Below are 27,935 nucleotides of genomic sequence, written 5' to 3' on the forward strand. Positions count from 1 at the left end.
TTTCTCTTTTCAAATATATTTAATCTGAACACAATGATAGTATTACTTTGTCAGTTTTGCAACTTCGTGCAAATCGAAAAAAATAAAATAAAAATAATAATAATAATAATAATAACAAAATAAAAAATAAAAATAATAATGATAATAATAATAATTAACATTTTATTTTCCAACCCAACAGAATGTCTTAAGTAATCACTTGACTGCGTGATGGTTCCTTTCTTCCATCACTCCTTTGCCTTTATTAAATTGATTAACCTTTTTTTCACTTTTTTTTTTCTTAACTTGCATTGGTTGTTTTGCTGACAGTAGAAGAGAGCAGCTGAGGTCTGGCCTAGAGCTCCTAATTAGACAGTGCAAGCAGGGTAGTAAAGGACTTGCACTGTTTAATCTGTATACTAGACACTTCCTCTCTCCATCTTTCCTGTAAAGAAAATTAAATTTTGTTCTACAAAGTGTCTTCACTTAGAAACATATAACTAAATGCAATCCTTTCCAATCCTTTTCTCCATTCAGTATAAAGGAATATTGAAATAAACATGCCAAATATCAAACATAGGAACTTCCTCTTTTTGCATGAAATGAGGCATAATATATATATACACATACACACACACACACACATATATATATATATATATATATATATATATATATATATATACACTTAATGTGCATGGATGTGGTACAGATGAGAGTAAAAGGGAAGAGATAGGCAGTATATTTGTGAAGAAAGATGGATATATTGAGAAAGATATATTGATATGTTGGCATTGAGTGAAACAAGTTGAAAGGGAGGGGTGAGTTTGAGTTTGGGAGTGTAGTTGGATCTTAGAAGTGAAGAGAGGATGAGGGAGAGAAGGGGTGGTTATACTAGTAAGTGAAGAGATAGGTAAGTGTGAGGTGGAGTGGAAGGAGGTTTCTTCAAGGTTAATGTGGATGAAGGTGAAACTGGGAAGGGAGACGTGGGTTTTTTGTAAGTGCATATGGATCTGGTAGTGAGAAGAATGTACAAGAAAGGGAAGCTTTTTGGATAGACTTAAATAAGTGCATAGAGGGATTAGGGAGAAATGTCAATGTAGTGGTATTGGGAGACCTAAATGCTAGGGTAGGAAATGAACCAATTGACGGAGTGGTTGGTAAGTGTGGAGTTCCAGTAAAAAATCATAGTGGAAAGTTGATGGTGGAGATGTGCCTAGAAAAAGAGTTACATACATATACCACAGGATTTTTCCCCCTTACACAGGGGGTAGCCAAAAAGAGAAAGGCATAGAAATCACTCCCACCCATTTCATTTCCCATATATTCCACTCCCCTCCACCCTCCTATCTTGGCACCTCCTGGATGACCGGTCATCCCTGCATCCTGTCCACTGCCCTGGGTCAGAAGCAGTGTCGCAAGACACAGCACATCCACAGCAAGGCCGCTTCATAAATTCAGCGATCCCCCCCTCTCCGTCCCCTCATGCAGGAAAAGAGAAGATGGGGAGAAATCCCTTTGGACTCCATAAATTTTTTTCTCATACATACTTCCTCACCCCCCATCTACCCACTCCCCCTCATGCATCACAGCCTCATCTATACACAACCCTTCTCCATTCACCCCTATCTTCTGTCCTCTCCCATCCTTCCTCTCTTTTGTAAAGCCCCTTTCACCCCATCCATCCATCTCATCCTACGACGCCCCCTCATATTCACTCCTTCCACCTCCGCCTTCCACACTTCTTTTACTAATCTTTCTTCAGTCATTCTTTCCATGTGTCCAAACCATCCTAATATTCTTTAATCAAGCCTATCTCCCAGCTCCTTTTCCACCCCTGTTCTCCCCCTCATTTCTCACTCTATCTAGCCTAGTAACCCCTATCATACTCCTCAGACATTTCATCTCAAACACATTCAAACTCCTTCTCTCTTCCTCTCTCATGTTCCATGTTTCTGCCCCGTACATTGCTGTTGGCACAATCACTCCTTCATATAACCTCCACTTAGCATCCATTCCCAAATGTCTACAGTGTTTCGGAAGAAAGTCAAGCATAAGTACACATGGGAGAGGGTGGTAGATGGAAGAGTGATAGAGAATTAATGGACTATATAGTGGTACCCAGGAATATAGTAGGAAGAGTTAAGGATGTACATGTTCTGAGGGGAGAGAGTGGAGGAACATCAGATCTTTTTTTTGGTGAAGGAAAGTTGAGAGTAGATGATAGAGGAAGAAAGAGGAAAACCACAGAAGATAGGGAGGTGCTTAAAGTGAACTGCTTAAATGAGAAAGAAAAAGAGGAGTACAAGAAGAAGCTGAGAGAGAAGTGGGAGGGAGTGAAGGATAGAGTAGAACTAGGAGTGGAGGAATGGGGATGGTTCAAGGAGGGAGTCACAAGGTGTACAAAGTTGGTGTGTGGAATAAGGATGGGAGGAAATAGAAGGAAGGGTAGTGAGTAGTGGGATGAGGAAGCAAAGAAGGTCATAGAAGAGATGCAAGCTTTCACAGATTGATTACAAAATAGGACGAGTCATATGAGAGGTACAAAGAAAAGAGAAGTAAAACACAAGATAAAGGAGGCAAAGAGAGCAGATGTGAAATGGGGTAAGAGTATGACATAAAATTTTGTAAGTAATAAAAAGATGTTTTGGAAAGGAATTAAGAGAGGAAGAGGAGGCAAATCAAGTAGAGAAGAAAAGGTAAAAGGTGCAGATGGAGAGATGATAATGGAAGAGATGGCAGTAAGAGGAAGATGGGTAGAGTGTTTTAGAGAGTTCTGTCAATTTTATCTTAGCTCCTAGTAGTTGAAGGATACCCCCACTATCCATATCAGAGGGAATGCAACAAGACCGCGCACATCCACAGCAGGGTTCCATTACTTCATATACACAGCAACCTTCGTCCCCTCGTGCGAAAATAGTGAAGACAAAGAAAAATCCCTTTGTGCCGCATAAATTTATAGTCCATTCCCAACCATTCTCTGTTACCACCTATCTCTTGCCTTCTTCCTTCCCTGTTCAACAGAGGCTCCCATCACCTCATTAATCCATCTCATTCTTGGTCTTCCCCTTAAGATCAAGATCACTTCATCCACATTTGCCTTCCACCCTTTTTGCTCGTCTTTCCTCACTCATTCTTTGAATGAGTAATGTGAGTATATACATATTAAATACAAGTTCCTTCTGTAAAACTGATGATGTACACAACATACATACATACATATACCAAGGCTTTTTCCCCCTTACAAGGGAGGTAGCCAAAAAGGAAAAGGCATAAAATCATTCCCACCCATTCCATCCCTAAATACACTCCACACCCCTCCCTCTTATCTTAGCACCTCCTGGATGACGGGTCATCCCTGCACCTTGTCCACTGCCCTGGGTCAGAAGCAGTGTCGCAAGACACAGCACATCCACAGCAAGGCCGCTTCACTAACAGTTAAACTAATACATTCCTCACTATAACTCACATTTTGGTAAATTCAAAATTATACAAACATTAAAATGGAATATAGATATATTTTCTTACCAAGACTACTCTCACATGATCAGCACTAACGATGCATACACAATGGAAAAAAAGACCTAAGTTGACTGTGCTACAGGTTGTGCTTCAGGTACAACTTGGGAACTGGTTCCATTATTGAGACGAACTGCTTGCTGTTGGTCCTTGTGATGTTTCTCCACCTATAAAATACATTACAATTAACTGTGAGCTTTAAAGTTGCTAAAATCTACTTGATGGGGCATAAACAATCTGGTCTTAAATTAGACCCATCAACATCACTTAAATGAACACACTACTATAAAATAAATGACAACTTTAAGTACCTGAAAAGCAAACGCTCACAAGAAAAACATTCAGCCATATTACTATGGCTTGTTGATTCTTTGACCAACATTAACTACACCACAGGCAGGTAAGACAATCTCCACCAAACTGGACTCATAATACTAATACACACCACACTCCTCTCCAACAAAACAAAAACTAAACAATCACTATCAGACAACTGAGCAGAAATAATCACAATCCAAACACAAATAAGGAAAACATACATCATAAACATCTACATACCAACCTCCACATTATCCCCCAAGGCTAAATTCCTCAACTCTTGACTTCCCAATGCAATAATGAATCATATACTGGCAGGTGATATGACATGAAAAATAATCAGTAATCATTATACCAGTCTACACAACCGTCACCTCACAAGAAAACATCTAGTAGACAACATATTAATCATTGACAGAAGAAATCACTTGCCACCTTGCATTTTTAGAAGTCATGTACACATTGACAAAACAATCAACCATGAACACACAAATAAGTTTCCCAATACACTCCATCCATTATTTACTGTATTTGTTATTTAACATATTCATTAATGATCGGCAGTGGACAGGATGCAGGGATGACCTGTCATCCAGGAGGTGCCAAGATAAGAGGGAGGGAGGAGGGTGGAGGGGAGTGGAATATATAGGAAATGGAATGGGTGGGAGTGGTTTCTATGCCTTTTTCTTTTTGGCTACCCCCCATGTAAGGGAGAAAAAGCCTTTGGTATATGTATGTATGTATTAATGATTGATTAGTAAGTAATACTAATTTTTGTTTTACCTTTTCTTCTCTACTTGATTCACCTCCTCTTCCACTCTTAATTCCTTTCCAAAACATCTTTTTATTACTTACAAAATTTTCTGTTATACTCTTGCCCCATTTCACATCTGCTTTCCTCTTTGCCTCCTTTATCTTGCATTTTACTTCACTTTTCTTTGTACCTCTCATATGACTCTCTCGTCCTATTTTGTAACCAATCTGTGAAAGCTTGTTTCTCCTCTTCTACAACCTTCTTTGCTTCCTCATTCCACCTCTCACTACCCTTCCTCTATTTCCTCCCATCCTCCTTGTTCCACACACCAGCTTTGCACTCCTTGTGACTCCCTCCTTGAACCATCCCCATTCCTCCACTCCTAGTTCTACTCTATCCTTCACTCCCTCCCACTTCTCTCTCAGCTTCTTCTTGTACTCCTCTTTTTCTTTCTCATTTAAGCAGTTCACTTTAAGCACCTCCCTATCTTCTGTGGTTTTCCTCTTTCTCCATCTATCCTCCACTCTCCCAACTTTCCTTCCACCAAAAAATTACCTGATATTCCCCCACACTATCCCCTTCGAATATATACAACATTAACTCTTCCTACTATTACTCATACATACACCAAAGGCTTTTTTCTCTCTTATAAGGGAAGTAGCCAAAAAACAAAGTCATAAAAACCACTCCCACCTATCCCATCCCTATTGCACTCCACTTACACCACTATCTTTCCTCCCTCTTATCTTGGCACCTCCTGAATGATGAGTCATCCCTGCATCTCGTCCACTGCCCTGGGTCAGAAGGAGTGTCACATGACACAGCACATCCACAGCAAGGCCACTTCATTAAATTGGTGACCCCCCCTCTCTGTCACCCCTCATACAGAAAAGGAGAAGATGGGGAGAAATCCCTTCGGACTGTGTCAAATTACTTCTCCTACATACTCCCTCACCACCCATCCCCCACCCATTCCATCTCATATATCACAGCATCATCCACATACAACCCTTCTCCATTCACCCCTATCTTCTGTCCTCTCCCATCCTTCCTCAACAGACATTCTCCTCTTTCCCAAAGCCCCTTTTATCCCATCCATCCATCTCATCCTAGGTCAACCCCTCATATTCACTCCTTCCACACCTCTTTTACTAGTCTTTCTTCACTCATTCTTTCCATGTGTCCAAACCATCCCAACACTCTTTCATTAACCCTAACTCCCAACTCCTTTTCCACCCTTGTTCTCCTTCTCACCTCCTCATTTCTCACTCTATCCAGCCTAGTAACCCCTATCATACTTCTCAGACACCTCATCAACTCAATAGACCTAATAAAATTAAATTATGGGAAAACATCAAACAAATCTACATACACACATGTACAAAAATGATGTTTCCACCATTTGTTGTCCCTTCCATCTTAGCTATTTATGGATGAAGGGTCACCCTTGTCCCCCACCCACTGCTCAAGTCAGAAACAATGCAGCATGGCCTAGCACCTCCACAGTAGGGCCTGATAGCCACTGCTGGCTTACCCTCTTCATTTCATTTCATGGCAAACATCCTCCCCCTCCCTTTTATCTACTTGAGAAATTACAGAGCTGATAAGAAGACATCCCTTAGGGCCACATCAATTTCTCATACATTCACAACCACTCTCCACTCACACCTATCGCTTATCCTTTCTTTTCTATCCTTGACAGACTTTCCTCTTGCACCCTATGCACCCATGAACTCCATTCTTGGTCTTACCCTCAATATTCCTCCAACCAAATCTACCTTTCACTGCTCTGTAAATCCTTGAGTGGATAGGGATGGGGGTGAGGGGGATTGTCATATGATGCTGTCAAGGTGCTGTATCAAGTGTGAGACAATATAATATGGGGTGTACGATGGTTGCATCTGGGGCATTTTGTTTATGTGGCCAGGCTATTCTGTGCTGGTATTGTTAAAGTGTTGGACAGCAAAGGGTTTGTCTATGTTTTGACTCAGCTACCCCACCTTAAATGGGGGAAGAGGCCCTAAAAAAAAAAATTAAGTACATAAACTATGTAATACTTACAATTTTCTTGATGTGATTAACTGCTTTCGCACTACCTTCTTTCTTTGGGTCTTTCTCACCCACATTGTTTACAAGGTAGGGTGGTACGATTACCACTTGGTCCATCACCACAATGTTGGCCCCTCGCCAAGAGACTTCATCTATCCTAAAGATACACATCAGAAAGAAGAAATTCAAACAAATGTCATGACCTAATTCTATTACCCACCCCTATAGCATAAACATTTTCTACACCACCCCACCATTATAAAACAAACACATCTTCACTCAATCTGATAATTCTAAATTATTTCAGCATCATTGTCCCACAGGATACCTCATAACAATCATGAATATTTTCACAATTTGTCTGGCATAACCAATCAACATTATTATCCCATCATGCATTTATAATGAGTTACTGACATCCTTACACTAATAGACACACCAGAACCCAATGGTACCACTGTCTCCCTTGGGTACTACTCCTTGCCTTAATCTTGAAGTGCAGAGTATCAGTCAAAAGCCATCAAGTCCATCTTCTCAAAGAATTAAATCATTTACACTTCACTACAACAGATATCATCTGTAACCTATAACCTTCACCCAACCAAAGTTTTCATAAAGTGCAGCTACTACTATCAACTCAGCATGCACCTGCAATATATATATATATATATATATATATATATATATATATATATATATATATATATATATATATATATATATATATGTGTGTGTGTGTGTTTGTGTGTGTGTATATATATATTAGGGTGTAGTGTCACAACCAATTTTGAGGCACATTTCAGGTTTTGTAGAGCAGAGCAGACCATCCAAAATTTGGAAATGAAGAAAAAAAAAAAAAAATGAAAAAACATAATACCCCCTCTTTTGGTGGCCAAATTTTGCTTAAAAATTAGTTTCTCCTTGGGATTAGGCTGGTTGTATTCAGTTATTACAGTTTTCGTCTCTGGAGCTAGAAATGAGCAATTTCCTTACAGGAAGAAAATTCACATTTTACCTCATTATGTTTCTAAGGCTTAAACAATTTTAGATTGAGGAATTCCTCGTTTGTAAACTACTCGGAGGGCACTATAAATTACTCAGTGTGTGATAAATTTCTGAGATATTTACAGAGTATTTCCTATGGAAAGGTATGTCTTCACCTTTTTGAATGTATTATAGATTCCCTTCCTATGCCTCCTTGCTCCTTATCAGGCAGTCATTAATTGGTTTACTGTAGATGAGCTAATACACATCTCCCATCTTTGTGGCAAGCTGTTTGTCATTAGTTATGAATAATTTTTAGTCTACTGTGATTTTCTTGGTTGTGGTAAGAAAAAATGGGAAGGTTATATTCTTTTGACAAGGTGCTAAAACAGAAAAAAGTGAGTAAAGTGTAATTCTTATTTTTACTGGGTAAAGTTATCTGTACCTATTACCTTTTCTTCTCTATTTGATTTGCCTCTTCCTCTCTTAATTTCCTTCCAATACACATTTTTATTACTTTCAAAATTTTTATCATACTCTTACCCCATTTCACATCTGCTTTCCTCTTTGCCTCCTTGATCTTGTACTTTACTTCTCTTCTCTTTGTACCTCTCATATGATTCTCTCATCCTATTTTGTAACCAATCTGTGAATGCTCATTTCTTCTCCTCTACAACCTTCTTTGCTTCATCATCCCACCACTCACTACCCTTCCTTCTATTTCCTCCCATCCTCCTTGTTCCACACACCAACTTTGCACACCTTATGACATCCTCCTTGTTTCACACACCAACTTTGCACACCTTATGACATCCTCCTTGAGACATCCCCATTCCTACTCCACTCCTTGTTCTACTCTATCATTCACTCCCACTCTTCTCTCAGCTTCTTCTTGTACTCCTCTTTTTCTTTCTCATTTAAGCAGTTTACTCAAAGCACCTCCCTACCTTGTCCTTTTCCTCTTCTCCATCTATCCTCCACTCTCAATTTACCTTCCACCAAAAAATTATCTGATATTCCTCCATGCTCTCCCCTTAGAACATGTATATCCAAAACTCTCTATAGTCCATTAAAGCCCTATCTACCACCATTCCATCCATCACCCTCTCCCATGTGTACTTATGCTTTATTTTCTTCCTACTGTATTTGCTATAATCAACTCTCTACACACATCTCCACCATAATCTCTCCATTACGATTTATTCCTGAGCTCCACACTTCCCAACCACTCCATCTATTGGTTCATCTCCTACCCTAGCAGTGAGATCTCCCAATACCATAACATTGATATTTCTATCTAAACTCTCAATGCACTCATTTAAATCTCTCCAGAAAGCCTCCCTTTCCTCTACCCTCTTCTCACTACCAGGCCCATATGCACTTACAAAGACCCACATCTACCTTCCCAGTTTCACCTTCCTCCACATTAACCTTAATGAAACCTCCTTCCACTCAACCACATGTTTACCTATCTCCTCACTAGTATAACCATCCCTTCTCTCCCTCATCCTCTCTTCACTCCTGACACCCTCACAACTACACTACCAAACTAAAACACCCCTCCCTTTCAACTTAGTTTTTTTATTATTTTTATTTCTTTCTTTTCTTTAGGGTGCTACTGAGAGTAGGATGCCTAGTCCTATCCCCATCCCTTTTTTGTCGCCTTTTACAGCTCAAGTTGGAGCACTCGGTGGCAGTATTTTTTTCCCCTACCACAGAGTTTGGCAAAAAAGGAAATAAATAATCAGAGAAGTGATAAAGGACAGTATTAAGTGTGGGTGGACAGCATAACGGAGGGACAGTCACAATAAAATAAAGTAGCATCATTTCTCTATGAATAGAGATTTCCTCTGTCACAGACAAATGATGTGTGGCTCTGGTCTGTAGGGGTGCCCTGTATAAACCCTAAAATATCAGCTGCATGCTACTGAGCAACTTTTAACCCCATTATAACATGCAGCCAACATCCTAGTTAGGGATTCTGTATATAAAAGAAAATAAATCCAAGAGCTACAAAGATGTTATTCCTGAAGCATCCAAGGCCGGGTTAGGGCACTGTTACTTGCAGTAAAGGTCGAGGGGATGGTGGTTCGAATCCTGCCACCAGCGAGGTTGAACCAAGGACATGGTTCATTAAATTCCATGCTACAAAGTCCTCTATGAGGGGCACCATCCTAGCCTTCTGGTAGGGGGGAGTTTGTGACGTACCATATCATCCAAGGCCCTTACTGAGATTTGGAAAAAAGCCAGGATTCCAGTTCAGCTGATCAAGAATGTTAAAACCAAATTGCTCTGACTGGTGGAAGAAGCATCCATAGTATCAAAACAAGGAACAAATGCAAGTAAGAGTAAGAAGTTTATTTCATCACTAGATCAACTTTTTTATATAATAGGCTGCCAGTGTGCTGATCTCTGTGACTGCAAGTGTGAAAAGAACATGAAAATGCCATGCCGAGAACATGAATTTCTTACTGACCAAAGAACTGGACATTACATAAATATTGGACTGGATGTAAAATCAAGTCAAATGACTAGTAAAAGAGGTGTGGAAGGCAGATGTGGAGGGAGTGAACATGAAGGGATGTCCTAGGATGAGGTGGATGGATGGGGTGAAGGGGGCTTTGTGGAAGTGGGGAATGTCTGTTGAGGAAGGACGGGAAAGGACAGAAGACAGGGGTGAATGGAGAATGGTTGTATATGGATGATGTGATGCATGAGGTGGAATGAGCAGGGGGATGTGGGGTGAGGTAGTATGTGTGATCAAATTTTGACGCAGCCCGAAGGGATTTCTCCCCGACTTCTCCTTTATGCATGGGGGGGGGAGGGCGGAGAGAGGGGGTCGCTGATTTGATGAAGCGACCTAGCTGTGGATATGCTGTGTCTTGCGACACTGCTTCTGACCCAGGGCAGTGGACAAGGTGCAGGGATGACCCGTCATCCGGGAGGTGCAAAGATGAGAGGGAGGGTGGAGGGGTGTGGAGTGTATTCAGGGATGGAATGGGTGGGAGTGATTCTATACCTTTTCCTTTTTGGCTACCTCCCTTGTAAGGGGGAAAAAGCCTTGGTATATGTATGTATGTACAGTGCTCGACAAAAGTTCGCGGCGCCTCAGCGAATCTAAACAAAAATGCACAAAAATGTAATTAATCATTATATTTATTGGATTTTTACTCACCTAATACTTGGTTGGGAGTCCTTTGCACTTTAACACAGCCTCAAGACGACGTGGAAGTGAAGGAGCTAGGTTGTGGAGGGTTGTAGGCTCAAAATTATCCCCGATTTCCTGAATGGCTGCCTCGAGCTTGGGTATAGAGCTGACATCTTTGCCTTGTAACCTCTTCTTTATAATGTGCCACAAATTTTCAATTGGGTTCAAATCAGGGTTATTACCTGGCCAGTCCTTTATAAAGTTCACTTCACAGTCGTTGAGCCAAGTAGTGATGGATTTAGCAGTGTGGCAGGGGGCACCGTCCTGCTGAAAAACTGTGGCACCTGTTTTTTCAAATGATTCAGGTAAATTTTCACACAGAAGCTCCAAGTACACGTTTTGGTTCACTTTTAAGTTCTTGGGTAACACTACTAATGACCCCAAGCCCTTGCCGCTGAAACAGCCCCACACCATTAAAGTATCAGGGAATTTGACAGTACCCTTGACGTACTGAGGGTCAAGCGGGTCACTTCCATGTCGCCGGTACACCTTTGCACCACGGTTACAGGTGACACCGAAGGTGGCCTCGTCAGACCACAAAACGTCAAGCCAGTCATCCTCAGTCCAGTGAGAGTATTTCTTGGCAAATTCAATCCTTCTGGCTTTCTGCTTCTTGGTGACAAGTGGCTTAGCAACAGGCTGGTGACTCACGTACCCAAGCTCATGCACCCTTCGTGACACTGTCCTCACAGACACCTCACCAAACACCCCAGGGTTCTGTTCCCTAGAGGCATCTCCTCGTAAGACAGCAAGGGTAGTGAAGGAACAGAACCCTGGGGTGTTTGGTGAGGTGTCTGTGAGGACAGTGTCACGAAGGGTGCATGAGCTTGGGTACGTGAGTCACCAGCCTGTTGCTAAGCCACTTGTCACCAAGAAGCAGAAAGCCAGAAGGATTGAATTTGCCAAGAAATACTCTCACTGGACTGAGGACGACTGGCTTGACGTTTTGTGGTCTGACGAGGCCACCTTCAGTGTCACCTGTAACCGTGGTGCAAAGGTGTACCGGCGACATGGAAGTGACCCGCTTGACCCTCAGTACATCAAGGGTACTGTCAAATTCCCTGATACTTTAATGGTGTGGGGCTGTTTCAGCGGCAAGGGCTTGGGATCATTAGTAGTGTTACCCAAGAACTTAAAAGTGAACCAAAACGTGTACTTGGAGCTTCTGTGTGAAAATTTACCTGAATCATTTGAAAAAACAGGTGCCACAGTTTTTAAGCAGGACGGTGCCCCCTGCCACACTGCTAAATCCATCACTACTTGGCTCAATGACTGTGAAGTGAACTTTATAAAGGACTGGCCAGGTAATAACCCTGATTTGAACCCAATTGAAAATTTGTGGCACATTATAAAGAAGAGGTTACAAGGCAAAGACGTCAGCTCTATACCCAAGCTCGAGGCAGCCATTCAGGAAATCGGGGATAATTTTGAGCCTACAACTCTCCACAACCTAGCTGCTTCACTTCCATGTCGTCTTGAGGCTGTGTTAAAGTGCAAAGGACTCCCAACCAAGTATTAGGTGAGTAAAAATCCAATAAATATAATGATTAATTACATTTTTGTGCATTTTTGTTTAGATTCGCTGAGGCGCCGCGAACTTTTGTCGAGCACTGTATATATATATATATTATATATATAAAAGGTAAAATCAGAGAAGGTCAAATTCAGGAAATAAGAGAAGAGTTGCAAAAAGAAAAGAGGGTAGAGGAAACTCCAATTTCAGATGAAGCCTTGGATGAAGAAATCTTATCATCCGATATTTCTGAAGATGAATGGAAGAAAGTCTTTGCAACAACAGAAAACAATATCATACCAATACCAATAATTGTCATGGAAGTAGATTGGTAATCTGTGTCAAAGAGAGCTGCTGTTGTTATTAGCAGTGCAGCCCTATTCGATTATCGTATTATAAATTCAGAAGCCAACTCCCATGTAATTGACCATCACAAAGTCTGGAAGGCACAACAGAAGTTATGGAGGAATTTTACTGAATCTGAATGTTCGGGAGATAAGAAAATTACTGCTGTTTTTGCTGCTGGTATAAAGCAAAAGAAATTCAAGCTCACTATGTGCTTATAGAACCTGGTACTTTCTATTTAGATCATCTAACTATTGGACGAGGAACAGGTGTAGGTACTGCAGCTGGACCAATGAAATGGCTTGTTGAAAATTATATTAAAGATGAGATAAAGGCAGTGGGAGCTGACAGCACGGCAACTAATACTGGCTACAAGAATGGAGCCATAAGAGGGCTGGAATGTCAATTACATCGTCCTTTACAGTGGATCATCTGCAGCTTGCATCTAAATGAGCTTCTTTTGAGGCACCTGTGCAGGAAATATGTTGGTCCTATTGAAAGTGGAACTCAATGGAAAGGACCACTTCATAAAGCCTTATCCATCTGTGAAACTACCAGTACCACCAAATGGTTTTCAATGTATTGCTAAAAGAGCTCCTTTTCCAGTGTAGACTTGAATGAGCTTAGTCAGGACCAAGCTTACCTGTACAGAATTATCAGTGCTTTATTGCAAGATGATTGAAGGAAATATTGAACTTGGAGCATTGTTTACACCCTCAACCACATCTCCACCTTGAAGCTCTCCCCTAAATTCTCTAGACCCTATTGTATCATTGGACAGATGTCAACAAAAGTTAAAGCACTCAGGTTGCATGATCTCACAGAGACCATATTGCACAAAGACCATATCAAAAGAGTTCCCCATGGCCTCGACATAAAGAATGTTCCTTCACCAATTCATAATACCCCTACAACAGAGGACCATCTCCAATCCTCTCCATTGCTTCCTCCTATTCCTCTCCCATGTTACAATCTTCACAGTCAAGCCACAGCTAAGAGTACATTTTGCCTTGGTGAACGGAAATTATATCTATTTCCACATGTTCTTGAATAAAGTAAATTTCATTTTAATCATTACTATTTACCAATACCACCATTGCTCAAACACTATGTGTATTTATCTTTATGTAAAAATTCTTGTATTAGTTCTTATCTTCCTTGAGTATCAACCTCACTGTGGTCAGTGAGTGGTAGCTGAGCCAAGCATCTGTTGCAAGATGGCTGAAGGAAATATTCAAACCCATAGATGTCCAGTATGCACACACTCATGCATTAGCTACAAGATATCAGATCATGACCTCTCCAGAGAACTCCCATGGGACCACCTATTGTGTTGAACCTCACCATGGTCATTTTGGCTGAGTGTAAGAGGACACCTGCAAGTGCCACTGCCTACTGCAAGTCATCATATGACTGATATATTTTTAATATATGTTCCATGCTTGTATAGATATATAACCTATGCATGGATACATGTCTATAATCAGTTCATGTATTGTACATTGTTGAAGTAGAGTAAGCAGTTGTTGTTGTTGTTGTCGTTCCCTAGACTGTCTGTCCGAGCAGTCCCGTCTCCCCAAGGAAGGCCACAGCCGAAACTGGGTTTTCCCACAAATCCTTTATAGAGTGTATGTTGTGTTGTTTGCATGCATGATTGTGTATAATGCAGTCTTCCATTATGTGTTGTATGGTATGGGGTGAAGTGTTACATCCTGGGCAGCTGTTCACAACACGGTCGTCCAGCCTCTTCTGGTAGCTTAGAAGTGCTGGGTGGTGACCGCATCGCAGTCTGGCCAAGTGGACTCTGTCCTTTCGTGGGAGAGAGGATTCAGAAGGGTGGATATCAGGGGGTCTGGCATGCAGCAGTGTGTTGTCTTTCAGTGTGTTAATGGAGCGGTGAGTGATGTGATTATGAATATGTTTCCGGAGGCTGGTATTTGGTGGTTGTGGAGGAAGAGAAGAGAGTATCTGTGCGTAATAAAGGTCTTTGGGTGTAGTTTTAATGTTTCTTGGTGTGTGTGGGTGTTCTGCTATGTAGTGTAGCGGGTGTGATGTGTTTGTGGTGGCTGCAGCAAGTGTTTGTGTGCCTCTCATGTCGAGGTGGTCCTTGACTTTGAGGACTTTTGTTTCATGGTGTAAATGGTCTGTAGGTGATGTATTTGTGCAGCCTGTAATTGTTTTTAGGGCTTTGTTTTGTATGATTTGAAGGGTGTTGTGGTGCGTCTCACTGAGATTAGGAGCCCATGCAGGACTCGCATAATTCATCACTGAGCGTATGCATTGTTTGTATATTGTTATATTAGTTTCTTTGTTTTGTCCAAATGTTGTTCCTGTGATTGACTTAAGTGCGTTAAGTCTAGGTGTGCATTTGTTTTTTATGTTTGTGAGGTGTTGTTTGAAAGACATGGATGTATCGTATGTTACACCAAGAATTTTCGGTGTGTTTGTGTGTGGTATTAGAGTGTTGTTGATGTAGAGATGAGGTATGTATTTGTGTTCTTTTGTCCAGTTGGTGAGAAGTGTTGCTGTAGATTTGGTTGGAGCTATTTTGAGTCTGTTTGTGATGAACCATGTGTTGAGTGTGTCAAGGTAAGGCTGGATTATTTCTGCAGCTTTGTCTGTGTTACGATGTGTGCATGTGATTGTTATGTCGTCTGCGTAGGAAGAGATTTGTATTTCTGAGGTGTCTGGCGTGGGTAAGTCATGCATGTATAGATTAAATAGTGTGGGGGATAGAACTGAGCCCTGTGGTACTCCGTTCTTAATGTTTCTGATGTGCGATGATTGGCCATTATATGACACATGAGCATTCCTGCCTGCCAGATAATTGGCCAGCCATCTTTTGGTGTTATTGTGCATGTCTGTGTTATATATTTTATTTGTTAGGTTGTGGCGGGGGATAGCATCAAAAGCTTTACTAATGTCCAATGTTATAAGAAGTGTTCTGTGGTGGGGCCTATCTGAATTGATGCCATCAAAAATTCTTTGTGTGAGGTTTGTCAGAAGAGTGTTTGTGGAGTGTAGTGGCCTAAAGCCGTGTTGTGAGTCAGCAAGGGGAATATATGGTGTGACAAGTTTAAGTATTAGGCGTTCAATGACTTTAGAGGGGGTGCAGAGAAGTGTGATTGGGCGGTGCGATGTTGGGATTGTTGGGTCTTTGTTCGGTTTTGGAATGGTGATTATTTTACCATGCTTCCAGATGTCGGGTATAGTGTTGTGTGAATAGCTGTAGTTTGCAATGTTTGTGAGTGCGTGTATACCTTGTGGTCCAATGTGTTTTAGGTGGATGTTGCTTATGTTATCAGGGCCACAGGCAGATGAGTGCTTGAGATTATGCATTATGAGTTTTGTCTGACTGTCTATGAAGGGTGTATAGTCTGAGTCTGTGGGGAAGTCTTTCTTACGTCGAATGGTGCGTCGGTCATCAGGGTGAGATGTAAGATGGCTCGTCTGTGCAAAATGACGTATGAGTGCGTTTGCTTGTTGTCTGTTTGAGGGTAGATTATCTGTTGTTGTGATTACTGCTGCGTGAGAGCGTGTAGTGTTAGTGTTGGATAGTGTGATGCTGTTGAGTGTTTTGTACAATTTGCTGGTGTTTGTTTTGTGATCAAGTGTATTGATAAAGTTTTGCCAATTTTGTGTTTTTTGTTCATGTATTTTATTGGCAATCACAGAGTTTAGTGTTTGTATTTGGTCTGCTATGTTTTGAGGGATAGGTGTGGGGGTATCGTGTTTAAGTGTGTCACGTTGTCTGATGAGGTCTTGGATTTCTGGTGTGAAGTTGGGGTTGTGTGATTTTCTGTTGCCTCTAGGGATGTATCTCTTGTCTGCGTTTTGTATGATTGTATTAAAAGCGTGCACAGCATTGTTTATGTTTGTGATTGGTGTATTGTTAAGTGTTTCAAAATGTTGTTCTGTCTCTTCAGTAAAGGCTTCCCAGTTAGCTCTCTTGTAATTGGTGTAAGTGTGTCTGTGGCCAGCTGGGGTGCATCTTGTTTTGGTGGTGATGATGATTGGAAGGTGGTCAGAGCCAAGGGCTCCGACCACTCTCCATGATGTTGTTGGGGTTAGGCAGGGGGAGCAAAAGGTGATATCAGGAGAGGAGGGAGTGTAGAGGGCTTGGTATGGGATATGTGTATGATTATGCGTGTTGTTCATGATAGTCAATGAGTCGAATTGAGTCTGTATATCAAGCCCTCTGTCTGTGTCAGGGTTGTCGACAAACCAGGCCGACGACTTGGCGTTGAAGTCACCACCCATGATCAGGTTGGGGATTGAGGTTAGTTGGCTGAGTTGAGGTCTGAAGGTGTTTGGAACTGTGGGGGATGATTGGGGGGGAAGAGTAAGCAGTAGATAGTAGAGAATAAATTATATAACATTTTTATTTGGCAAGAGCCACCATTTATATATAAATAGCACCATTGGCAATCACCAGTGTTTTCCTTGTGATTCGAGATGTAGACCAGCCTAGATAGAGTTAAAGAAAACAAACCACAACTTCGTTTGTCTCAATGCCTCCAAAACCAATGTAGACAACAAACAAATCTACAGCTATTAGAAGTGGTATAATTGATGATGCTCTCCTACATATGAAACCAGGGCCAATTTCTCATGCAAGATGGCTCACCAATACCAGCAAAATATGTCGACTTTATATGGCAAAAAAAAAACTAAGAATGACTTGTATGTCTCACAGAGTTTGTCATGTATCATTATGGGCCCAGTTGATTTCACATAAAATTCTCTCTGAAATGTACAGAGGGATCTAAACATCTGGAACAGATCAATCTTTTGCAAATACTTTAACCTGCCAGTGAAGCCATAGCATGGCTAACAATCCAAAGGAATCCCAACTGAGCCCAACCTGAGAACATCCTTTTAACAATGCTGGCAGACTTGATCAGAAGAACAGGAAATTACTTATTGACACAATCATGAAGATCAGAGAAGTTCCTGTGCATGAGGAAGAGATATGTGATTTCAGGCCACCGAAAAATAGACAAGGCTGCTAAGAACCTAACAGTTCTATTTCCCCCTGATTAAAGAGGAGTGCAGAAATGAGCCACTCCTTACAATGCATATATCTAATGCAGACCTGCAAAATATTGTCAACGAGCCACTCTCTAGGTGTGGAGCAGTGTGTGCGAACAGTGATGAAAGCTTCTGGTGAAGTTTATGGAAAAGAAGCCACAGATGGCTACATTCAGGCGGTATTAAAATACCATGACTTCATGCCATCGTTTAAGACAAAGCATGATTTTAATGTATCAATTGACAAATAGTATGTATCAGTTAGATAATAAAAGTTGAACTCCTCATTTGTAATCATCCTTCAGTTAAACTCAACTCTAATGTATTTAGAAGCACTTATAACAACAAAACAACAACTCTGATGGTGTATATCTTTCTGGCTGGAGAGAGAGAGAGACATAGAGAAAAAAATCAACTTTTTCCCACTATGAAATGTGTACTCAAGTGTACAAAACCTGATATGTGCATGCTGATTTATTGGAACTTGTTTATCGATGACCCTAATATATACAGTATATATATATATATATATATATGTATATATATATATATATATATACACATGTATATATATAAATATTTTCACCTTACCAGACATCTACATTTAACATGCATATCAACCGAACATGCACCTAAATTAACATTTGGACCAGTACTTCTCCAATGATGAATAAAATTGTCCAGCATAACTCACAGCAGAATCCTTTAATGTGCCAATAATAACCCAATGCTCCAAAGGAGACTATTAAATTCAACCTCATGCACTGCTGCCCTTTATCTACTTAATCAAATGCCATTACAGCCACAACAAATATCAAGCACCTGGAGCACAGTCCTTCACCAATAATCACATATATCACTATATTACAATCATGGGTGAACAAACAATACACTACAAATAGTACCCCTTGAAAACATGTCCAAGACCATGACCCACATACCTAGTACAAAACAATGTAAAAAATCTTATGAAACTATTGCTGATACATCAGAAAATAAAATTATAATTTTCACCAACTACTTTGGTTATATAAATAAATTAATATACACATATACCATATATATATATATATATATATATATATATATATATATATATATATACACATACATACACATACATACACACACTTAAGTTTAAATATTATGTTGTAACCAGTGTGTAAATATATATATATATCTATATGCAAACACACACACATATATATACATATACATATATATATATACATGCTAATAAATACTAGTGACTAGTGTTCAATTGTGCATGAGTGATAACTGCGAAAGAAAAATGTTATGAAGCAAAGTGCTTTCACATATTTACATCTTTAGTCCAAAGGGATGAAATGGGTGGGAGTGTTTTTATGCCTTTCCCTTTTTGGCTACCTCCCTTGGAAGGGGGGAAAAGCCTTGGTAGATGATGATGATGACTTGTACTTTGCATTGAAGATGTAAATATACAAAAGTGCTTTGCTTTGTTAAGTTATTCATTCCAAGTGATTACTCTTGCATGTGTGTGCGAGTGTGTGTGCATGTGTGTGTGTGTGTGTGTATATATATATATATATATATATATATATATATACAAATATATATATATATATATATATATATATATATATATATATACACATATATATGTATGTATGTGTGTGTGTGTATACAGTGAATCCCCAGTATTCGCAAGGGACAGATTCCAAGACCCATCACAAATGGCGACAAATCGCAGATAACGGACATGCCCCTTAAAATGCTTTAAAATACCTTTTTTATAGTACAAATCTTGTTTTAATTTTTTCATATTACTGTATGATGGAAATAATCTTTAATACTTCATTTTTAAAGTTAACTTTTAAATATAACAATAGATTTTAATAATATTGTAGTAAAATAGACCTGTACTCACCAATAATGAAAAATTGACTGAATCTTGTGCCCTGTTTGGCTACTCTCAAATTGATGCTGGAGATACTGGCATCATACGTCACATTTTCATTGTTGATATCTAAATTCAATATTGGCTTATATACTGTATACTGCTCTTCTGATCCTTTTTAATTAATAAATAAATTTAGAAATTCAATAACAATTTCTGAGCTATAAATTAGGAAAATAAATGTTTTTATGGTTTCAAGTACTTGATCAGAGAATACGTATTAGTTTCCATGAGAAAAGTTGCGGATATGCGGGGTTGTGAATAGTGAGTCGCGGATATGTGGGGTCATGAACAGTGAGTCACAGGTAGGCAGGGATCCACTGATTATATATATATATATATATATATATATATATATATATATATATTTATACACACACACTCTTAGCTTAAATTATATTAGAATGTTGCAATACAATATGCCCTCATCTTGACATAGAATAGGCTTACGTTTTTCTGATGGTGAGGAAAAGTTTTTGACCGTCTGGCGTGACTCCTGACTGCATGGCCTGAAGTAATTTCTGCTTCTCGTCTATGCTACGTTTGGCTCGATTATTAAGCTGCAAACGCAGGGAGTTGCCTTAATGACATACACTGGAAAACCCACTTCAAACCTCAAACCTTGCTCTTCACAAAGACATTGGGCATAACTACACCAGCTCAATATCACACTTAAAAGACCACACATTGCACCAAAAGCACAAATATACAGATATAAATGCATACAAAAGTAATATACATAGTCATCTATATCTATGATGTCAACTCACCTTGCCTAAATTGAGGGAGGGCAAGCTGGGCAAGGCTGCCACTGGTGCTTCCTTCATTACTGTGACTTGAGATACATAACTGAGGTTAACCAATCGTATATCGAACATGGATGGTCGACCACTACTGGATGGACATTCTGTGAGGCTTTCGTTAAGGAATAAACACATAATCCGAGAAGCAATTTTTACTAATTTGATAAATAATGATAATTGTTACCTTCAGTTTCACTGACTGGAAAGTCAAAGTCCCAAAGTGGCTCCAACAGTCTTGGCCAACACCAGAGATTTATCTGTGAAGAAACACTGGACTGTCGGTGTTGTTTTACTATGGTCACTCATTTCTTACAGAATATGGGGAGCGACTAGTTGTTAGCTTTCCTTATGTTATAAAGGTGGGGTAAAAATATAGTTTAAGTCAATAAATAGAGATATCTTGGGCCCAGTCCCGAGAAGAGTGCCAGGGTGAATGTGGCCATGGGCTTTCAAGATAAGCTCAAGTCTAATGATTTCAAACATCTGTACTACAAAACTACCAGATGCAGGTACCTATTGTTGGTCTCATCCTGCAAACTTAAATCATAAAAACTACTTGTAGTTTGATACAACATAATCCTGGTAAGACTTTTCTAGTTGGAAAAGAAAAGAAGGGGGAAAAAAAAGAAGAAAAAAAGTATGTCTTCAAGCTTTTTCAATAACCCAGTAACTAGCACTGGATACCTGCAATTGTTGATCATCCAAAATTTGACAGAATCATCCCCCTGCTGCCTATCTTAAAAACATGTAAACATCATCACCTTGAGATAGAGGTGCAGTGATATCCTTACAGCCCTGGCCCAAGACCTATCAACTTCAACTGTACTTACGTCATCTTCTGTAAGATGAGCTGACAATGCTTCCTTTCTTCGCCTTCTAATATATGCTAGTGACATACAAGAGTCCCACACAAAGATAACACAGAAGTCCAATATTTCCTCCCAAGGAGATCTATGAGCTGACCTTAGACTTTTTTTTTCTTTTTTTTTAGGGGGGGAGGCAGCGGCTGCAGGTTTCCCATCAATGAAACTGGGCAACAATCATTATCATTCAATAACCTATGGAGAATACACTTACCACAGACTCTGGAAATAATAAATAAATAAATCAATCAATAATTAGGTTCAGTGTATATATCATCCACTACTTAATCTAGATTTATTTGCCACACATAAAAAAATATACCCATAAACACAAAGGGGTGGAAATGATGAAACCCTTATGAGGTACACACACACACATATATATATATATACATACATACATACTCCAACGGCTTTCCCCTCCTTAAAAGGGAGATAGCCACAAAACAAAGTCATAAAATCCACTCCCATCCATTCCATCCCCACATACTCCACTCCCATTCACCCCTCTCTCCCTCTTATCTTGGCTCTTCCTGGAGGACAGGTCATCCCTATCTTGCTCACTGCCCTGGATCAGAAGCAATGTAGCAAGACACAGTAAATCCACAGCAAGGCTGCTTCTTTTAATCCGTGACCCCCCTCTCCGTCCCCTCATGCAGAAAAAGAGAAGATGGGGAGAAATCCATTCAGGTACCTGTAATTGGTCCCAAATGGGTTTTAATGTGTATTTACCAAATTGTAGTATACAGGAGAGGAACAATATCATAGGGTCCCATCAACTATTCTCAAATTTATCACATCTAACTTCAAATTCATGTATGGTTCCAACCTGGGCTCTGCTTGCATTGTATGATTCCCAACAACTTGTGAAACAAATTTATACCTTCCAAACCATATAATATAAAGCACTGAGAATACCAACAGGATTAATTAAAACTAATCCAATGAAACACCAGCACATAGAAACAAAAAAAAATCCCCACCACATGGAGATGGTAGGCATAGTTCTATACAAGATTCCTCAACCTTACTCACCCATTTCATTACATCACACAAGTAAAACCAACTAAACACAACAAGCAAAATATGCATACATACACTCAACAGCTTACTACCCACACATCTACAACAACCTACCACCTGCATCACACAACACATCCATTCAAAAACACATCACTCCTGTATCACGAGACAAGCACTCCAAGGCTGACCATCAAATGCTCTTTTACATTAGCCTCAGAAAAATTTCTCCAGGACAAGAGCCACACCAGTAGTTACCCTCAAGTTGACAGCCAAAATCTAAAGGACAATCAAGAAAGAAGCAAATGTGAAGGCCCTGCAATGAGATATGAAACATCTCGATAATTGAGGTAACAAGTGGCTGCTACCATTTAATGTGGATAAGTGTTAGACGATACACACAGGCCATAAAAACCAAGAGGCTGACTACCAGCTAATAGGAAACATGCTTAACAAGACACCACAGGAAAAGCACCTGGGAATCATGGTGTCAAGCAACCTAAAGTTCTTGGTATATATTGCAAAGGTAGCTGCCAAGGCAAACAGTTGGCTGTGTGCAATAAAGAAATATTTTAGTGTGCTCACAGAAGAGATCCTGGTACCACCCTAGTTTTTCACTGGTCTGCCCAATATAGACTATGCAGCACACTCCTGGTCTTCACACTTGGTGAGGGCAGACCCTGAAAAAGAGTGCAGAGAAGTGCAACCAAGTTGATACCAGACCTAACCAGACTATCTTATGAAGATAGGTGCCAATGCCTTGGTTTGCAGACACTGGAGGTCAGAAGAACCATGGGTGACATGATTAAACATATAGACTCATACATGAATATGAAAACATACCTTACACTAGGTTCTTCCAACAACACAAACAACCTAAGAGGGGCACTCCCTGAAGTTCTCCAAGCCTGACCACTGACGGACATCATTAAAAGAGAACTGGTTTGCCATCAGTCACAGAGAAATGGAATCCACTCCCCAAGTGTTATAAATGCCCCTACAAGAGCCACATTTAAAACAAGATATGACAGACATGCTGGACTAGTCTAACTACGCTGGCCAACACGTCTTAGAGATGGGGGGGATATACAAGAAGTCTCTTCCTATTTCCCCACTATCTGTTCATGGGTAAGCACAATTGTGTTCAGGTCATCATCCACCACTGAGATAATACCAACACAGAATAGGCCTGAGGTAAGAGCAAACTGAACATAGATCAGAGGCAAGCATAGGATTTGGCCAGCAAATTCAAAGCATAATTACAGTTTACAAAGAACTCATATGAACCAAAACTTACTTTACTTTCCCTGCATGTTTCTGAGCAATGAGAAATCATAGACATCCTACAGTCATTACAAAACAAAACACTAAGAATAACAGAATGCACAAAAACAACCTAAATTGACCCCCTGCACTCAGAACCCAAGGTTCTTCCCATAGCACATAAAAATGATAGACAAGCAATCCTATATCTGAGCCCTTTATATATCCTTCTCATTACATCACAAAGCACAGCCAATCAGACTCACAAAATATCAATCAATCAAATCAGCCATCCTGAGTCCACTGCTGAACAAAGGCCTCTTACATAACATTCCATAACTCACACGATAGTGCCAACTTCTGCTACATCACTCCTGCAAATTTCTCTATCTTGTCTCTCCACCTTGTCTGGTCTCCCTCTTGCATACTTCCAATCTCATGGCATCCACTCAATAGCACACTTGTTCCACTGCTCATTATTCATTCACACTAATTTACCTTCGCAATTCCACTTCCTCTCTTTCACTACCTCCACTATATCTTTCACTCCAGTCAACTCTCTCACCCAACTTACTCTCTTTCAGTCTCTCAGTGCTATTCCCACCATTAATATCTCCATTCTCCTTAGTTTTGGCTCCATCACTATGCATGAGAAATCACATGAACTTGTGATTTTAAATATGCAGAATAACCACCAAGGAAAATAATAAATTGATGACCAAGCGCTTTCATCAATTTAAGACATCCTCAGGGTACATACAATGGTGAAACAAACATGAGTATATATACAAAGTGGGAGGCAATAGATGGGAACAGGAAAAGGTTGTAAGGGAGTCTCTCATGGTTAATCCATAACATTTGCGGCAGCAGACATTTGGGCCACCACTTTTTTAACAATAAAATTATCAAGTTTGTACATTCCTTGACTTAAATTTAAGTTGTTGACAAATGTATCTTTAATCTGATGGGATTCTATTATATTTCTAGTCAAATATGACTTATTTCTAACAATTTCTTTGGCACCCTCCCAATTAATGCAATGATTAAAATCCCTTAAATGAACAAATAATGTGTTAGACATTTGACCACTCCTGACGCTATACTGATGTTGTTTTAACCTTATTTTTAATTCTTTTCCAGTCTGACCTATATAGCATGTCACAATTTTTACATGGAATTGAATAAATACATCCTTCTTCCTTATCAGGAGAGTTTTTAATTAAAAGGCTTCTAACTGTATTGGAGTTCTTAAATGCTACTTGAATGTTGAAAGTCTGAATATGAAGTACTTTGATGAAATTCTCATGAAAAGGAAGAACAAATAAGTTCCTTACATTAAAGGTTTTACTGGCATTTTCCTCATAGAAAGATCTTTTTGACAGTTTACAAGAATTACCTACGAGGTGCTTAGGATATTTTTATTTTGAAGCAATGTCATATTCTTAAGAATTCATCATCCAAAAACTCTGAACTACAAATTCTATATGCTCTAAGGAACATTGATGATAACACTGACATTTTTCTCCTGTAATAACAAGACAAATAAAAATGTACATATGAAAGGACATTGGTGGGTTTTCTGTAGATATCAAATTTGAAAGACCTTTCATTTCTGTACATCATTACATCAAGGAAAGGTAAATGATAACTTTTTTTCTATTTCCATGGTGAATTTGATAGATGAGACCAAGGCATTAAGTTTAGATAAAAACAAAGTAGGATTATCATTGTCACTCCAAATATATATATATCATCAATGTATCTATACCATAAGAACATATGAATGAAGGAGACTGCAAGAGACCATAAGGCCTACACTAGGCAGCTCCATAAAGTTGTCTAATCGTTTCTTAAAACAACTTATGGTTTCAGTGCTTACTACATGGTTACTAAGTCTATTCCATTTGTCAACCACCCTATTAGTAAACCAATTCTTGCCTATTTCCTTCTTAAATCTAAATTTGTCCAGTTTATAACCATTACTGCAAGTCCTGCCCTGTTGTTATGATGACTTTGTTTGCATCACCTTTGAACACCTCTATTAGATCACCCTGCACTCTGCGTCTTTTGAGAGTGTAAGTTAAGGTGCCTAAGCCTCTCTTCGTAAGGCAAATTTCTGAGTCCATGTATCATTTTTCTCTGTACTGATTCTAGTGAATTGATGTCCATTCTATAAGACGGAGACCAAAACTGTACCACATAGTCAAGGATGGGTCTAACTATTGCTAGATAGAGTTTAATAATTACCTCTGCATTTCTATTCATTACCGTCCTAGCAATGAAACCTAATGCTCTGTTAGCTTTAGTTCTGACGCTAATGCACTGTTTCCTGGTTTTAACCCCTTCCATACGGGGCCGCACACGTAGGCGTCATGGGGAGCGAGTGTATTCGTGAGGCTGCCATATCGGCGTCTTGATTATATTTATTGTAGTCGCCCCTCCATAATGACATTCTTTCTAATTCTTTTGTAATCGCATTTTCTATGGTTATCAAAATTCACGGGTGAAGAGAGAACGATCGATACAAGCGGTGACTATATTTTATGATGCGAGTATTATTACGACACGTCGTACGGCTGGCATTGGCTGCTGCCACCGAGATCTAAGTCCATGACGCCTACGTGTGCGGCACCGTATGGAAGGGGTTAAGATCCAGACTCACTAGAACTCCCAAGTCTCTCTCGCACTCAGTTTTCCCTAAAAGCATGTTATCTGTAACATTATGGGGGAGAATTTTAGGTAATAACTTAAGTTTCAAAAAATTCTATGTAAAGATTGCTGAGAACTGGAGAAAGTGGGTTGCCCATAACCATACCAAATTTTTGTTAGGAATATTTCCCATCAAACACAAACTTTGAATCAACAATACATAATCTAATTAAATCAACGATAGTGGTGGTAGGTATAGCAACTCATGTTTCTTCAGTTCTTCTTCAAGGAACATCAATAAATCAGAAACAGGGACATCAGTAAATAACAAAGTAACATTATATGATGTTACTTTATGGCCTTTAGGGATAGGTTAGGTTAGACCAATTTATTAGATTTCTATTAGTTCGCCTTCGACAACAAACAAAAACAAATATGGCGTCTCAAACTTCACCAACTTTCAAATTGTTGCTAGTTTACCACTTTAAGCAACTTTTTTGTTATTCATTTCTGCCAAGAAAAATATACACAATAATATAATTTACATAATTAATATCTAATTTTCTATTGATATATTGTTTAGGCATGCACTTCTTTAGATTTACCTATTTGGCTCTTCTACACAAACACCTCACCCTACAATCCCACTTTCATCCTCTCCAGACAGCAGCACGTTATGTCCTCCTTGAATAACATGCGGGCCAAGCAAGGAACTGTTCCTGATTATCTGGGGTTGTTGATCTCCTGCATAAGCGACCTGGGGCAATGGATTGATCCATGTTTCACTGCCTAACTCAATTCCAATAAATTCTTGCCAACGAGTCTTTTAAACCACTCCAATCAGCGTTGCGAGTATTTATTTCCCAAAACCACTAGATAACCTCTATAATTTACAAAATGTGAAGTACTTGTTTTACTCTAATTCCTGATGATTCTACTTAGTTATATGGCACTTCTTCAACTGCAAAGGGATAAATGTTCACTACCCACCAGCACTACTATTACTGGGATGTGGATGGAGTACTTCATTCAACAATGTTTATGTACTATCTTCACATGTAACACTTAACACATTCCTTCCTAGATCAAGTTCAATACAATCTCAAGTTTAGTAATCCTAAAGTTCCATCAACAGAAAGGAAAAATCAGCTTTAAAATATTCAAAGTAATTTCAACATTTATTTACTCTTGCAACAGTTATGTTCATGCAAGAACAATTTGGTTGTCAGCCGTCTTCTTTAAATATGCTCATTTGTTCTTAAAACAATCAGTAAAGCATCTATCCGATCACATGGGTTAAATTCATCCACATATGTGTAAACATGATATACTTAACTACAAGAAGACGACTACAAATGTAGAGGTTAAGGTGAAAAGAACAATCAATAAATAGTTATAGCAAATAGTTGTACCACCTAATTATACGAAAGGATACTCAAAGTAAGGATCTTCACGTGCGAATCAAAGGCCAATACTTCTCCCTGTAGCTCTTCTCGAAAACAAGTTTTACAGCTTACAAAGCTGCCGATGTTGAAATATTCGCTACTATCAGCCATTTTGCCTCTCTGGGTTCAAGATGTTCAGGATGTTTATTGTTGTGAAAAACAAAATGTATCGGCGCTCCAATAGACAAACAAATACTCCATGTATACGCTCTGATCCTTAAACGTATAAGATTTAATTCTTATTACAAAATGTAAA

At 39.4% G+C, this 27,935-nt stretch overlaps 1 protein-coding gene across 1 annotated transcript; it reads right to left on the minus strand.

Annotated features, from left to right (window-relative positions):
* Positions 1-381: 381 nt before the first annotated feature.
* LOC143018513 (protein LSM12-like) lies at positions 382-27,857 on the minus strand. Its single transcript, XM_076173919.1, has 6 exons — positions 27,670-27,857; positions 20,407-20,543; positions 20,087-20,196; positions 6,632-6,776; positions 3,508-3,665; positions 382-424 (listed from the first exon to the last, which is right to left on the minus strand). Exons 1-5 carry the CDS (start codon positions 27,788-27,790, stop codon positions 3,564-3,566), a joined length of 615 nt encoding a protein of 204 aa, XP_076030034.1. The 5' UTR covers positions 27,791-27,857; the 3' UTR covers positions 382-424; positions 3,508-3,563.
* Between the last annotated feature and the right edge of the window lie 78 nt (positions 27,858-27,935).

Source organism: Oratosquilla oratoria, chromosome 35 (genome assembly GCF_046742065.1).
Source record: "Oratosquilla oratoria isolate Oo_2021 chromosome 35, ASM4674206v1, whole genome shotgun sequence".
Classification (NCBI taxonomy): Eukaryota; Metazoa; Arthropoda; class Malacostraca; order Stomatopoda; family Squillidae; genus Oratosquilla; species Oratosquilla oratoria.